Source organism: Haliaeetus albicilla, chromosome 14 (genome assembly GCF_947461875.1).
Source record: "Haliaeetus albicilla chromosome 14, bHalAlb1.1, whole genome shotgun sequence".
Lineage (NCBI taxonomy): Eukaryota > Metazoa > Chordata > Aves > Accipitriformes > Accipitridae > Haliaeetus > Haliaeetus albicilla.
The window spans coordinates 15,157,994-15,172,204 of NC_091496.1; the positions used below are offsets into that span (position 1 = coordinate 15,157,994).

A 14,211-nucleotide genomic window follows, 5' to 3' on the forward strand; every position below is an offset into this window, starting at 1 on the left:
CAAATGGGAGTGTTAGAAGACTGAAGTCTCGGCCTGTGGGAAGAGACAGGAGCAATAAGGGCTGGGAAAGATGCCTAGGTCTGCCATATGCTTACAGTGAACATGGTGAGTAGCAGCTCCTTTAATGCTTTACCCGCCTCTGCTCCTTCTCAACATGGACATTAGAGAGCACTCGGTGTTAGGGAGCATAGGGTAGGGCTGTAAGGATTGGGTCCTGCTGTTTCTGTAACTGCTGTGGAAGAGCTCCACTGCACCCTTCCATTGTGTATCTTCAAGGACTTCCAAGATACAGGCGAGTTCCTTGCCAGGGAATTTTACACTATACATTTATAAGGGAAAGTGCTTAACAGCAGAAATATTAAGTTTCTGGGTATTAATTATCTCAGCAGCCAGAACCATTTTTTTTGTTTGTTTCGTTTTGTTTTTTTTGTTTTTACTGTATAGAATGACAGAATAATTTAGGTTGGAATGGACTTCTGGAGATCATGTGGTCAAGCCCCCTCCCTCCTCAAACTGGGCTAATTTCGAAGTTGAGATCAGGTTGTTCATAGCCTTGCCCAGCCCAGTTTTTATTGTCTCCAAGATGGAGATTCCACAACATTGCTTGGTTCCTATTCCAGTGCTCAACTACATTGCAAAGAATTTTTGCCTTCTGTCTAATCAGAATTCTCCTTGCACTACCTTATGTCTATCGCTTCTTGCCATTTTGTTGTGCACCACCAGGAAGAGTCTGGCTTAATCTTTTCTACAATCACCCACCTTGTAGCTGAAGATAGCACTCAGACCCCTCTCCACTCTTGTCTTAAAACTGAACAAAACATTTTTTTAAGAATATCCTTATACATCATTTGCTTCAGCTACTAATCATCTTGGTAGCGCTCCACTGGACTCATTTCAGTATGCATGCTGCATCTTGTACCGTGGAGGCCCAAACTGGACACAGTTCTGCAGATGCAGTGTCACAAGTGCCAAAACAGAGGGTGACAATCAGTTCCCTCTCACTGCTGTCTACATTCTTACTGCTGCGGCTCAGGCTGTGGTTAGCTTTCAGCACCCCAGGGGTCCCTTACTGGCTCACATTCAGCTTGTCCACCATCCCCTTTTCCTGCAAAGTTGCTTTCTTGCCAGTCAGCACCCCGCTTGTTCAATGACATGGGGTTATGCCTCCCTCGGAGGTGTAGGACTCTGCATTTGTCTTTGATGAACCTAATGAGGTTCCTGTGAGCCCAATTTTCTAGCCTGTTGAGCTTCCTCTGAAGGACAACCCAGCCCCTACTGTATCAATCCCCTCCCTACCCCTAATTTGTTATCCATGAATCTGCAACCCATCCCAACATCCAGGATGGTAATGAAACCCTTCAGCATTATTTGGCTCAGTATTAACCCCTGAGGCATGTTACTAGTAACAACCAACCAACCAGACTTCAAATGGCTGACCTCAGCCCTCCGAGCCCTGCTGTCGAGGTGATTTTTCCACCCACCTCATAGTCCACACCTTGAATCTGTATCTCTCCAATTTATTGTAAGAATACAAAAGCAGATGGTTTCAAAAGCCTTGCTAAGGTCAAAGCAAACAACATTCACTGCTCTCTGGTCAGTACCTGAAGGCAGTCATTTAATCACAGAAGGCAAGCAGGTTGGTCAGGTGTAGTTTCCCCTTGGTAAATCCATGTTGTCTGGACACAGCTTCTAGGAGAATTTGTTCCATCATCTGCCTGGGATTGCAGTTGGGCTGAGCAGCCTATAGTTCCCTGGGTCTTTCTTGAAAACGGGCATTGCGTTTGCCTTTTCCAGTCCTTAGAAACCCTGTACCCTGTTCACCAGGATCTTTCAAGGATGATAGCAGCCTTGTAATGATACCAGCCTACATCCTTGAATGGAGCCCAGCTTTTCCCATAGACTGGTATAGGTCCAGGGTAAGTAGTCCTTAACTCAGGCTTCCTCTGATGTGGGTAGTACCTCACTCCCCAGACCCTGCCCAAAGATCTGAGCACGGATGTCTCCGGTTAAAACCCGAAGCAAAGGCAGCACCGAGTGTACCTCAGTTTTTTCCATGTCCTTTGCCACTAGGTTACTCACCCCACGTAGTGGGGCGCACATTTTACTTAAGCCTTCCTTCCATGTCAATATACAGAAAGTGTCCTTCACATCCCTCACTAATTCCAACTCCAGCTAAGCTTTGGCTTTCCTAGTTCTGCTTCAGCATGCCTAGGCAGCGTTTCTATATGCCTCCAGGGTAGCCCACCTCTGCTTCCACAGTCTGTGTACTCACCTTTTGGATTTGAGTTCAGTCAGGAGTTCCCCATTCAGCCATGGTGGCCTTCTCCCATGTCTGCTCAACTTCCTGCATATCAGAATGGACTGTTCTTGTGCTTCATCAGCTAGCTGCCCTGGGCCCTTCAGGGCAGTCTTCTACGTGATTCTGCCAACAAAACGTATGCAGGAGACAATGTCTGCTCTCCGAAATGCCAGGGTTGCAATTCGACTGTTTATCTTTCTTCCTTGCTTCCCTCAGAATCTTAAGCTTTGCTGTCTTGTAGTCACTGCTGCCAAGGCTGCCACCAGTGTCAGTGTTCCCAGCCAGCCCTTCCTTATGTGTCAGTAGCATGTCTAGCATAGCCAGACTTGGCTTGTTGAGCACTTCTGTCAAGAAATTGTCCTTGATGTACTACAGAAGTAGCCTGGATCACTTGTGCCTCTACCATGTTGCCATCCCAGTCCCCTCCACGAGAACAAGAGTGACTGTAAGGCTAAGCTGTTAATGTTGTTTTTCTCAGTCAACTGCAAAACAAAGACTAAACCTGCCATCAAAAATCATACACTGGGAAAAATTTAATATCAGGAATTAGAAAAATACTTCCAGTTACTGTTTCTTAGTCAAAGAGAAGTTAAAAATATGTCACAAAAAGGCTGGTTTAATATCAGGAGATTTAGCTCTCTTGAAGAACCGGCCACCTCCCAGCTGACTGAAAACCCACAAAACTGACTTCCTAGAACTACAGTGGGACTCTTGCTGAAGGCAAAACGAAAAAAGAAGTTACTTAGCAGGAGTCTTCATTCTTTGAGATATGTAGTATATTTGTCTGTTTAAGTGTGGCTCTGAGCCCATAGCTCTTAAGGCCACAGATGCTTTTATTCTAGCAGTATCTGTAGAGCAAGTTCACACTACACGGGGTGGTGGAGATCAGAGATCCATCTCCATCGCCTTAGTTTCTCTGATACCCACAGTCCAAAGAGAGACATTTTGAACAACAGAAAGGCTAGGCATGCAGTTAGGAAGCAAAAGTAAGTGTGGATTATGCATCTACAAAGACTCGTGTTACTGATTGAGTAACCTGGTTTTTTTTCCTGTATTTGACCATTAAGTCCACATGTCTACTCTAACAGTAGTCACTTCAGTCAGTACCCTGTAAAAGCAAGGTTACCAGGAAGAGGTCTTGGAGCGCTTCGTAACGTCAGCATTGCTCTACCAAATCCAACACTTCTGGATGCGTCAACATTTGGTGAAGGTGAATGTCAATGTAGGTGGTTTCCCACAGGTGTCAAGAACAGACATGCTCTTCATATAAGCTGCAGTACTGCACATGCTATAATAGAGAATGTGCTGATTACTGGGTATAGTAGATATAGAAAATAATGCCATCTAGTCTGTTACACAGATAGCCATCCTTAGTGTAAAGATGTTCACAATTCCTCAAAAGGAAAGATTAGCATTCTTGGAGAACATGTTAAGTGCTTGGTTCTGTGAATGTAAAAAGACAAGACTTAGAGTGGACAGTAAGTTTTCTGCCTCATCCTGCGCTGTCTTAGAAACAAAGCAGGTAAATTGATTCAAAGGAAACTCTGTAGTATATCTCAGGGAGAGATTTGGAAAAAAATCCAGTGAAATCTCTCTCTAGGACAGACATTGTAGAGTGAGAAACGCCAGTGACAAGGTCTTGGGTGTCACCAGTTCTGAGTGGGAATTACAGCTACCAAAAAAGCTGGTTAATGAATAACATAAAGACTGAGCAATGAAGAGGGTTCGGTATTAGGAAAATACCCTAAGAAGGCCCTAGGGAGCATTTCTGAGAAAATGACCCTACAAGATGAGTCCTTGAGAGAGGAGTTAGATCATCGTTATTGCTTTCTTCACATTTGGATCATAGGACAGTAGGTCTGTAGTCCAGCTTCCTGCTCAAAGTAGGGTCAGCTCTGAGGTCACACCAGGTTGCTCAGAGCTTTGTCCAGTTTGGGTTTGAAAACCTCGGAAGTTGGAGTTTGCACCCACCTCTCTTAAGCAACTTGTTCTAACGCTTGACTGTCTCCATGGCAGGAAGGTTTTACCTTGTTTGTATCCAGTCTGAACCTCCCTTTTATCAACTTATGTCGATTGTTTCTCATCTTCCCACCATGCAGCACTGCAGAGCCTGGCTCTGATCTCCTAGTGACCTCCTCAAAGGTATTGGCAGGTTAATATTATATCCCCTTAAGTCAGAGCAAGTGGTGAGTTGGAGCCAGAGGTTCATATCAGTGCTGACCCACTTGCTTTGTGCTTCAATTTCCTTTTCCCTTTTCTTTTCCTTTCTTGGCAACGTCATAAGGGATTTTGAAGGCCAGTTTGGGCCCAAAGGCCCTGGACAGAAGCTTGAGATGGAGAAGCTAGTATCTTTCAGGCTTCATTGATATTTAACTGCAGATGAAAGGAGTTCGGGATTGGAAGATCAGCAGTGGAAGTCATGGGAGTAAGTGGTCCAATAATATGCTAGGGGCAAAGTAAAACAGGCATTAGAGAATTGTCTGTTAGCAATGAAAGGCCCAACATGGAGTCTGTTATGTACTCCAGGAACAAACACGCACTTGGCTTGTTCTAGGTTAAAGAGCACAAATGGAGCATTTCCCTTTGAATGTTTTTTTTTTCTTTGGAAGCATCCATGCTCAGGGTGTGAAGCTGTAGGCCTTGGAAGCACTCTGCAAAATAACACAAGTGAAAACCAGCTTTCTGCACCTTCTTGGTGTCTCCTTGATAATGAAGCAGCAAGCCCAGTGTGTTGGTATTACTGTTCAGGCTTCATAGTCCAAACACAGATCCTAAAGAGAATTAACAAGGAAGGAGTAACTCAAGGCAAGATTAAAACAAACAAACAAATCCCAACAGAAGAAAACAAACCCCAAAACACAGCACAAAACCCACCAACTGATTATGGGTCAAAATAAGATAGAACTAAAGAAAAAGGAAGGCAAATAGTTGCAAATTAAGAATAGAGCTGACCAGAAGGGAAGTTTCTTGCATAGGCTGTTGAGAGTATCTGCAGAACTAAGGTGACAGGCCTATATATGCTGCATCTCTAGTGGGAAAGACTAAAGGGTTGAGCCCAAGTAATCCTTTTCCAATGACCTGTCTACTCACTTGTGACACAGCTCTCCAAATCAGCACTGAGTAAATTTGCCACTGGGAAGGGATGATGGTTTCTTTTCTGCAGTGATGCTTACTCTGTCTCCTCCTCTGCCTCCGTAGCAGCCAGGCTGGAAATAGCTGACACAGACACGGGACTCACAGGGTTGCAACACATGAGTTCCTCAGGCCATTCACTGTAGTTACACCAACAGGCCTTTATGCCTGTAGCATTCTGTAAATATACTCTGTTCATGCTAGACAACTTTCTGAAAAACTAGTCTCTTGTGCTGTCATATCAACCATGTTGGTAACTGTTCCAAGTAAATCAAACCCAGATTCAATTTCAGAGCCAAATCTTTCAGGTTTGGGAAGTCTGCAAAGGTGCAGCTGAATGTTGTGCACCATCTCAAATTGCTACTGGTGTCCTTACCCTCAAATCAAGTTCTCCGGGATCCTGATTGTTATTTCTGGCAAGCTTCCCTTTGCCCTTCTGTAGGGAGAGCAGATTACAGACTAGATCTAAATATTTCTGCACATCAGCCATAAACAACAAAAAACCACACACAAAAGAATCCTGCCCATGTAATTTGTGATGCATTACAAAATGAGAGCAAGAGTATGCATACCATCTACCATGGATTCTCCAGTCGAAGGGCAAACAGGGACCTGCTGCTGAATTATCAGCTTTATCTTTCCTCTACTTAGGAAAGTATGTTTTAGAAGAGGTCTGCACTTCTTTGAGTAGTAGCTTTCAAGAGATACTCAAGGTGCAAAACAGCATAAAAATTTGCAGGAAATAAACATTCTTGTGTTCTGAAGTCTGAATCTGTTGTATGAATCTCCTCCAAATATTTCTGGAATCAGTATTTGGCATTTCTTCCAGTTGGGAATCCTGACAGATTTGGAAGAGTAAAACAGATACTGGTTGCACACAGCAATGTCTTTCTTTTAAAATAAATAGTTCTGTGGTAAAAACAGAAGCGTAAAAACTAGAATGCAATGAACAAAAAAGTTACAGTGTGATCTGCTGCCCTCTGAAACTGGTGGTATTTAGAGCATGTTAGATAATAGAAGCAAAAGAGTACTCCTACAAGCAAAATACTTGTATAACAAAAAAAGGGTGGGGGAAACCAACTCCAAATAGACAACAGCTTGTAAATCACTCTAATGAACCTGCAAGTGCTAAAAAATTACTTGGACTCATATTTGGAAAATAAATTCAGTGGTCTTTGCCCTTTGCTGGCCGTGGGCAATGATGGCAACCAACTAATAACTCATGGCTGCAATATTGCATTTTCTTGGCTGTATCTTTGATTCCTAATGGCTGCTAGAAATAGCAAAGCATCTTACGAACACAGCTGTCACTCTTCAGCCATACATGAGGACCACTCTATCAGATGAAACTTTGCTATCTACTGTTACTTCATGATATTCGGTTTTTCTATACTGGAAAAGATAAAACTCAAGACTAAAAAAAAAAAAAAAGTTTTCAAAATATAAGCAACTCAGACCAAGGCACAAATTGGACAGTAAAGAGGAAGTGCAGGATTAGCTTTTGTGACAGGTAACAGAACACGCAAGACACTATACAAAAAGATGTTTACCTAGAAGGTAAAATGTTCCTCCTTCGATTACCGTTTCCTGTAATGCAGGGCAGCTTTCTACCTCCTCTGCCAGTTCTGAATGTATGCATACAAAAATGCAGTTTGCAGTCCAAATTTCTTGCTTTCAAAAAAGATCATACCGCAATTGTGAGCATCTTCCCTACAGTATCTCCAAGACCAAGTTTCCAGATACTTCATAAAAGGAGCATAAAAATGTACATTTTCCCCAGATTTGCAGAAGAGGTTTGCTGCGAGAGAAAAAAACTGCAGTCTTCTCTGCAGAGCTGACAAGCCAATGAACAATTTAAGTCTCACTTGATCTGTAATTGGAACAGGCTTTACATAGAACAAGAATCTTAATGCCTAGATAAAAGTTGCATTTTTACTATTAACAATGATAAAGAGACTGGTTATAAATTTGTACTGCCCACTGCACTGAGAATTCCTAAATCTAGCAGCTGTAGCAAAGTTAATTCTTACACTGATAAGGAATGAGAAAATGCATTCAGCTAAGCAAAGGAATTTAAAAATGATTTATCAGTGCAAAAAGCTCAGTAGCTGATTGTCACACGTGTCCTGACATGTAAGTACAGAAATATTTTAGACACGAATGCCAAAAATAATCCCAGAGCAATTCAGCCCTATACAGAGAGCTGGGCAGTTCTTTTGAATTACCAATGGAATTTTGAGTGCTGGCTATCTGCACAGTGTATTTCAGCCTCTGGGAAGAAAAAGGGCAGTCTTGCAATACATACCATTTTTGCTTTGCAAAGATAAATAATGACAAAACCCATTTGTTTCTTACAAACATATAAATTATTTTATTTACAAAGCCATGTTACAAAAAAAAAAAAAAAAAAAAAAAAAAAGCAAAAAAACAAAAAATACAATCGCTCACTAGAGAATATCTCCAGGCCCGGTGTTGAACCATGGCAGTATCAATCAGATACAAGTTTGTTCTGTTTTTCCTTTTTTAAACTGTAAGCCATAGAATTTACTATTTACACCTACTTTAGACATTTATTCTGCTTACAATTATCACAAGCATGGAATGAATTCTATTTGATACTGCTAATACATAAAGGTGCAGGACAAAGAATGAAAATACTTAGTGTTACAAAATATGGATTGTAGAAAAGAAATTGGCTGTACAAGTATGGCATTTTTTTTTTCTTAGAATGATTGGACATGCTTTCGTCAAAAGTCTTCTGGAAAAGGTTCTAAAATCTGTAGTAGGAAAGCACAATATAGCAGGTGCAAATTCATTTCTGTGCAACAACAGTTATTTAATATATCCCATGACTGACCAGCTATGCAAAACCCACAGAGTTTTGTTAAAGTGCCATGGGTCAACAGCATAACAAAATATAAGGTGTAAATAGAAAAATTTCTTTTTTTCTTCTTTTTTTTAAAACAATAGTTCACTGAGAATCAGCAATAATAGAATATGCTGTATAAACTATTCTCTACAAAGGTCGATCAGCACTATTTACAATTGTTACATCAATACAAAAGAAGGCATACAAGTTATCCAAGTCGCTTTTTATGGCTGACGGGCCTATGCATTGCGTATGTGTAACAACCAAAGCTTCTGAGCCTCTATTGCTGGAAACAAATCACAAGATTTTCAGGCAAATGGGGAAGAAAAAGAACTACCAAGTGAATGCTACACTAATAATGCATTATAGGCTGGTCCAGTTTGTATCCATTTTTTTCAAATGTTTACTTCCATGTCACTTTTCAGGCTGAAATTTTTGATACATATAATTAAATAATGATTCTTTGATGATGAAAGAACACTGTGGGATTTTACTTCGTGCTTAACTTTCCTGAAATGCTGTCAAGTGTAAGCCAGTTGAAAAAAAATTTAAGCAGCATTCGAAGGACAGGCTCCATATTCCAGCTTTCCAATTAAAAGATGCATGGAAAAAGCTAAAGCTTCCTAAAACTACAAAATTGCTCCTTCAGTCATTGATTAGCATTATTTCTCAGAAGCAACCACTGAATCTCACAACCACTGTTTTCCCTCAACAACTAGAAATAGCAGTTCATTGATTACAGAGGATGACTTTGTTACTGAGATTTTTAAACTCCTGCAGTTTTTAAACTCAAAATAAATTAAAAAAATCAACATAGTACTGCTCCTAAAACTGAACAAGACAAAAATTGTGCAAAAATAACAAAGATATGTACACATTTTTCAGTCTGAAGAAATGTACAATAAAAACATAATTCAAAGAACATTTTAAAAATATAAACATTGCTTAAACTTTCCTAAGTTTCATACTGTTTCTGAAACTATACCAGTCAGTTAGCTCTGAAGTATAGCAAAACATAAATTATTACAAAATTAACACTATAAAAATTTATTTTAAGAATATTTCTAAACTTTTTTCAAAGGGTCTAGCCTTGTTTATAATTGCTTAAACATTTTTTAGTCTTAAAATTTGCCGTAAGCCTTCTTTTTTTAAAAAAGAAAGTAGTAATAATCTCCCTATTTGCAGTCTCTCGCCTTTCCCCAAGATGTAAATAAACCAGCATATAAGTGCACTTTTAACACTGTAGAAATAAAAATTAACTCCTCTGTACTATTGTTCCAGTACCTAGTATTGGCTTCCTGATTATAAAATCTATATTTTATTAAAAAATTATTCAGTAATCCTATAAGAAACACTGTCAGTGCAATTCTATTAATGCAAGCCAATCTGCTCAACTCCTGTCCTCGCAAACCCAAACTGTTTACTGAAGTTATCAAGTGCTATGATCTTAAGGGTCTAGAAATCCACCACAATATGGGGATTTTACATGTTGAGCCCCCTGATAACATTAATTACAGTTTGGTGCAAAAATCCGCTCTGCATTGATTGAAGTATAGATTCCTTAAGAGCCTGATCCTGGAAGAGGCTGAACACTCAGAATTCCCACTGAAATTATTAAATGCTGTAGGTACAGAGCACCAGTCAGGATTAGTCCCTAAAGTTGCAGTGCCCCAGCTGTTTGCAAATTACTAAGAAATGCACTCTATTTTTATCCATAGGACAAGCTTAAATACAGAATTACTGTAATTTTTATTTAATGAAAAAATCTGGAGATCCTTTAAATAAATTCAAATCATGATCTGGATTTTTTTTGGAATGTCCACCGTGTTCTGGTAAGGAAACAAAGGGAGCATTGCAATGCTAACAGCTTTAAAAGGCATGAAACATAACCAAGCAGAATGCACAGATCAGTGGCAAATACAAGTGAAAAACTAAACAAATCACTATTACAGTTTTCTGTAAATTTAATTCTCTTTAAAACCACAAATTCATAAAAGGTTAAATCCATCTGCAGGACATAGAAAAGAAAAACCCTGTGGAGTAGGGCTGCTGAGAGCTAGAGATTATAGGCTGGTTCCTTTTCCTTGTTATGGAAGAGTCCTTATTCTACCAGTCCGGTTTGATGTCTTCTAAAAGAGAAACCAGAGCCAGGTTCAAAATCACAAAATGTCTTTCAGTATGTAATACTTTAATAACATCTGTGTCTGACAGAACTCAAGGCAGGAATTTATTTCAAGTCCCTGAACTAAATTCCCTCCCTGTTCACTGATTACATTAGACGTTTAAGAAAAGGAACTGCTTTGAATAAACTGTATTTCCTTTTGGGACCGTCTGATTTTAGTAAGCTTCGGTAAATCTCATGTTCATTAACTTGGTGTATCATTACAAGAAAAAAGCAGCAATTAGACAACAACTCTGAAGTATCTTTTCCTCTACACAGCATGTTTTCATGCACAAGGAATCCCCACACAGCATACATGTCACCTTCCCTTAATAAAATGATCTAGTTACTCAGTATTTAAAAACTACCGCATACTGAGGTCTTGAAGTGTTAACACATTCAGGCACCTAAAAGCACTATGAAGACAAAAACACTTGATTAGTTATAAGCCTAGAACAAGGATAAAATATGGAGAAAACAAGCTTTTGATATGTAATTTGTGTTAACGGGCACAAATTATTTGACTGTAAAACTACCATTCCATTAATGTTTGTTAAAAACCAAGTAGTTTTTATAGGGAAAAGTAGTATTTTTTTTATTACAGCAACAATGGTTGGAAAAACAGGCATGCTTTTACATATACAAGCCCCTGTTCAGGTCTCAAGTAGATGCAGCAACATTAAAATTAAACATGAATTGAGAACAATTCGTCTGAGTTTAACGCGATGGGAGATAGCAGACGGGCCCACAACAGTTACCCTTATAATCCACCGGTTCCCCACAGGAGTAGCTGAGAGTACAGTGTACTTCAACAACTGTTGCGAATGACCAAAAGAGACTACTTGTGTGAAATCAAAACAACCACGGGGCACCTTCATCTCACAACTCGATAAGGAGAAACACCCAGTTACTGGTGGCAGGGGACTTTCACAGCGCTGCTGCTTGTCCGCTCAGGTCCGACTGGACACCTTCGGAAGGTGAGCAGGGAAGCCAGCTTTCTCAGTAGGACTGCACACTGGCGATGGCAGCTTTAAACAAGACTGGGTTTACAGCCTACTGCAATTTCCAGAATGCCTCATCCTCACCCAGTCACTCAACCCCGTGTTGAGTTAAGGACCTCTCTCCCCTCTCTTGAGAAACAACATCTTCTCCTCCCTTCTAACTCCCCCTCTGCCCCAGCAGACAACCCCAACAGGTTGCCTGACCAGGTAACACAGTGGAGACAGTCAAGAGTAACTGCTCTATACTTACATTTAGCTTGACGGCTGCAATTCTACTTCAAACTGCATTGTTAAAAGTCTGTTGCTCTGACTTGTATTCGTGAAAACTTGCCTGATTTTTCCAGCTACAAACCCCAGTGTATAGCAGAGATTGTCTCTGCCTACAGACCTTGCTTCACTTGGACTCCCTGATTATCATGGTTGTAACACCACTAACATTAAAAACAAGAAGCTCAGGTTCCCCCAGTAGTATCTTTACTGACACAGCATATACTTGCAGATCCGCTTACTGTTACCTAATTAATAACACCTTTATAAAGAAATACTATAGCACAGTTTAAGACTAAAATTTTACTTAGAGACTATTGAGCTACTAGATTGGAGATGAAAGTTGTCAACAAAGCACCTCAGATTTATTTTGACAGTGAAAAGCATTTATTAGATAGGTAACCATTATTCATGGTTCCAAATTCTAAAATCCTGTGTTACAGTTTAAAAAAAAAAAAAGTTTAATAAAACTTAATACATCTTGATTTTATTTTGTATTTGTATTCTGAGCTCCATATTCAACTACCAAACTGACAGAAACATATTTTTAACAATAAAGAGTTTGTGAGGCTTAAAACAAGCAAACACTTCTATTTTTGATAAAGTTACGGAAACAGGCAGCTGAAAAGCTCAGCAATAGCCTCTGTTTACATAGGGCTGCCACAGAATTAATGTTTTGCACTGTTAGGTTTTCCCCATGGGATCTAGGCAACAGAACCCAACAAGCTCTGCTCCCTGGTAGCGTGTATTTTATACTAACACAGGAGCAGAAGGTTAAAGCAAAACCAGTTTTGCACTTCACAACAGCTTTATCCCATGTTTGTTACTGGCAGTTGGATGACAGCGTCTCACACAGAAAAAATGCCAGTCCCTAGAAGTATGAAGAAACTTTCCACTTTTTTCCCTTCAGAGTAGTTCTTCCATACATATACTGCTCTGCATTCAGCACCAAGAGAAAAAAAAATAAATTACTGTTTGGTGGTTCATCTCAAGATGTGAGTGATTCAGAGTATTTTTAATGGGGATACAGTTGTGGGTTATCATTACTACAATCATTACTATTCTTTTACTCTGTCTACACAGCAGAAACTAAGCAGCACAGCCATTTGGAATAACTACTCCTGTATAATTTAGCCAGAATATGTAACAGAATTCTAAAATACTGACTGGTTTTACAGAAAAATTCTCTGGAATTTTTGTCTACTTGTGACTACACCTTGCTGAGGTGGGAAACCTTTTCATACCAAGGATCTTGAAAATGAGTTCTTGATAAACTACTCAACTTGGAGAGTCAAACAGTAGGGGCTGTATTAAAAAAATAAACTAGTCTATCAGTCCTCCAGACAGATGAGGGCTGGATCACAGGTCAAGCAGCTGTACTCACAAAAAAGCTGAGTTACAGAATTTATTATAATTATCTGACTAGTAGTCTGTGTGATAAACAGGTATGGTGGGAGCACTAAGGACTTCTCACAGTCTAAGAGGAACTCGGATTATACTTAGCTTAGTTATGCTTTCAGATTAGTTTCTCTGAATAGTCAAATGCCCTGTCTTCACTGTCCTGTTTCTGTCCTCCCTTTGCTGCTTTCACTTTGGGCCTATTTTTAAATGCTGTCCTTCCTGTGCCAATTTGGGGACTCTGTGCCATCTCGCTCAGCAGGGGAAGTTGGATAGAAAAACCACATCAGCTTAGATGATCCTGCACTGACAGTTTCTGCTGCTGCTGAGTTTGTATCACCAAAGCAACAGCCAGTGAGCAGCACATAAGCCAACCTGAGGTGTATTACAGGTGGTGAAAAAAAGCAGAAAACTTGTTATTCATAAACCTCGGAGGGTAAAATAGCTGGAAAAGAAATTAAGTGAGAGGAGAAATCTAATATTAGTTCACCAAAAGACAGCTTCTATAAAGAATTCTATTCATAAAGAAATCGTATTTTAAGGTTTTACAGTATAAAATATTTCAAAACCGCTTACAAACTACTTAAGTACACTTTTTTTTAAAGCAACTTACTTGTCTGTTGTGTACTGGGTTTGATGTACTCGAAGGACTGGATTGTGACAAAGCTACACTGCTATTTTTTCCAATCTGAAAGACATTAATTGAGCAGTATTGAGAGGCACATTTCTCAGTTGAATGCAGATGCCGGTAATGGCCTTCCCTTTCCTGTGTAAAGTGGCACTAATTGCTTTGCATTTGGAACACAGGTATTTTGCTATTGCAAAAGATACACTTCATATAGAATCATAATTATCTCTCAGGGCTTGGATACTTTAAATAAACTCTTAAAAGGCACATAAATACTATTACAGGTCAGAAAACAATGTAAGAAACAGTTACCAAGGGAATATAGATTGTAAACCCCCGCTTCTCTAGACCAAAATACTAGTTTCTGTAGTTACTGGAGTCACTTAGTACAGCTAGTCAGCAACTGAGAGCACAGAGTGCTCAAGGTGACAGACTCCTGCCCAGGGCACTTGCCCG

At 39.8% G+C, this 14,211-nt stretch overlaps 1 protein-coding gene across 8 annotated transcripts in view; it reads right to left on the reverse strand.

The window, feature by feature from the left end:
- Positions 1–9,816: 9,816 nt before the first annotated feature.
- The window catches only part of ATXN7L1 (ataxin 7 like 1), a 118,607-nt gene continuing 114,212 nt past the window's right edge, over positions 9,817–14,211 (reverse strand). For 7 of the 8 annotated variants that reach the window (XM_069801822.1, XM_069801820.1, XM_069801824.1 and 4 more), the window contains 2 exons: positions 13,741–13,815; positions 9,817–10,429 (listed from right to left, as the gene is read on the reverse strand). In XM_069801822.1, the coding sequence (XP_069657923.1) occupies positions 10,388–10,429; positions 13,741–13,815 (117 nt within the window). In that variant the 3' untranslated portion in view covers positions 9,817–10,387. The other variant, XM_069801821.1, reaches the window with a different exon arrangement.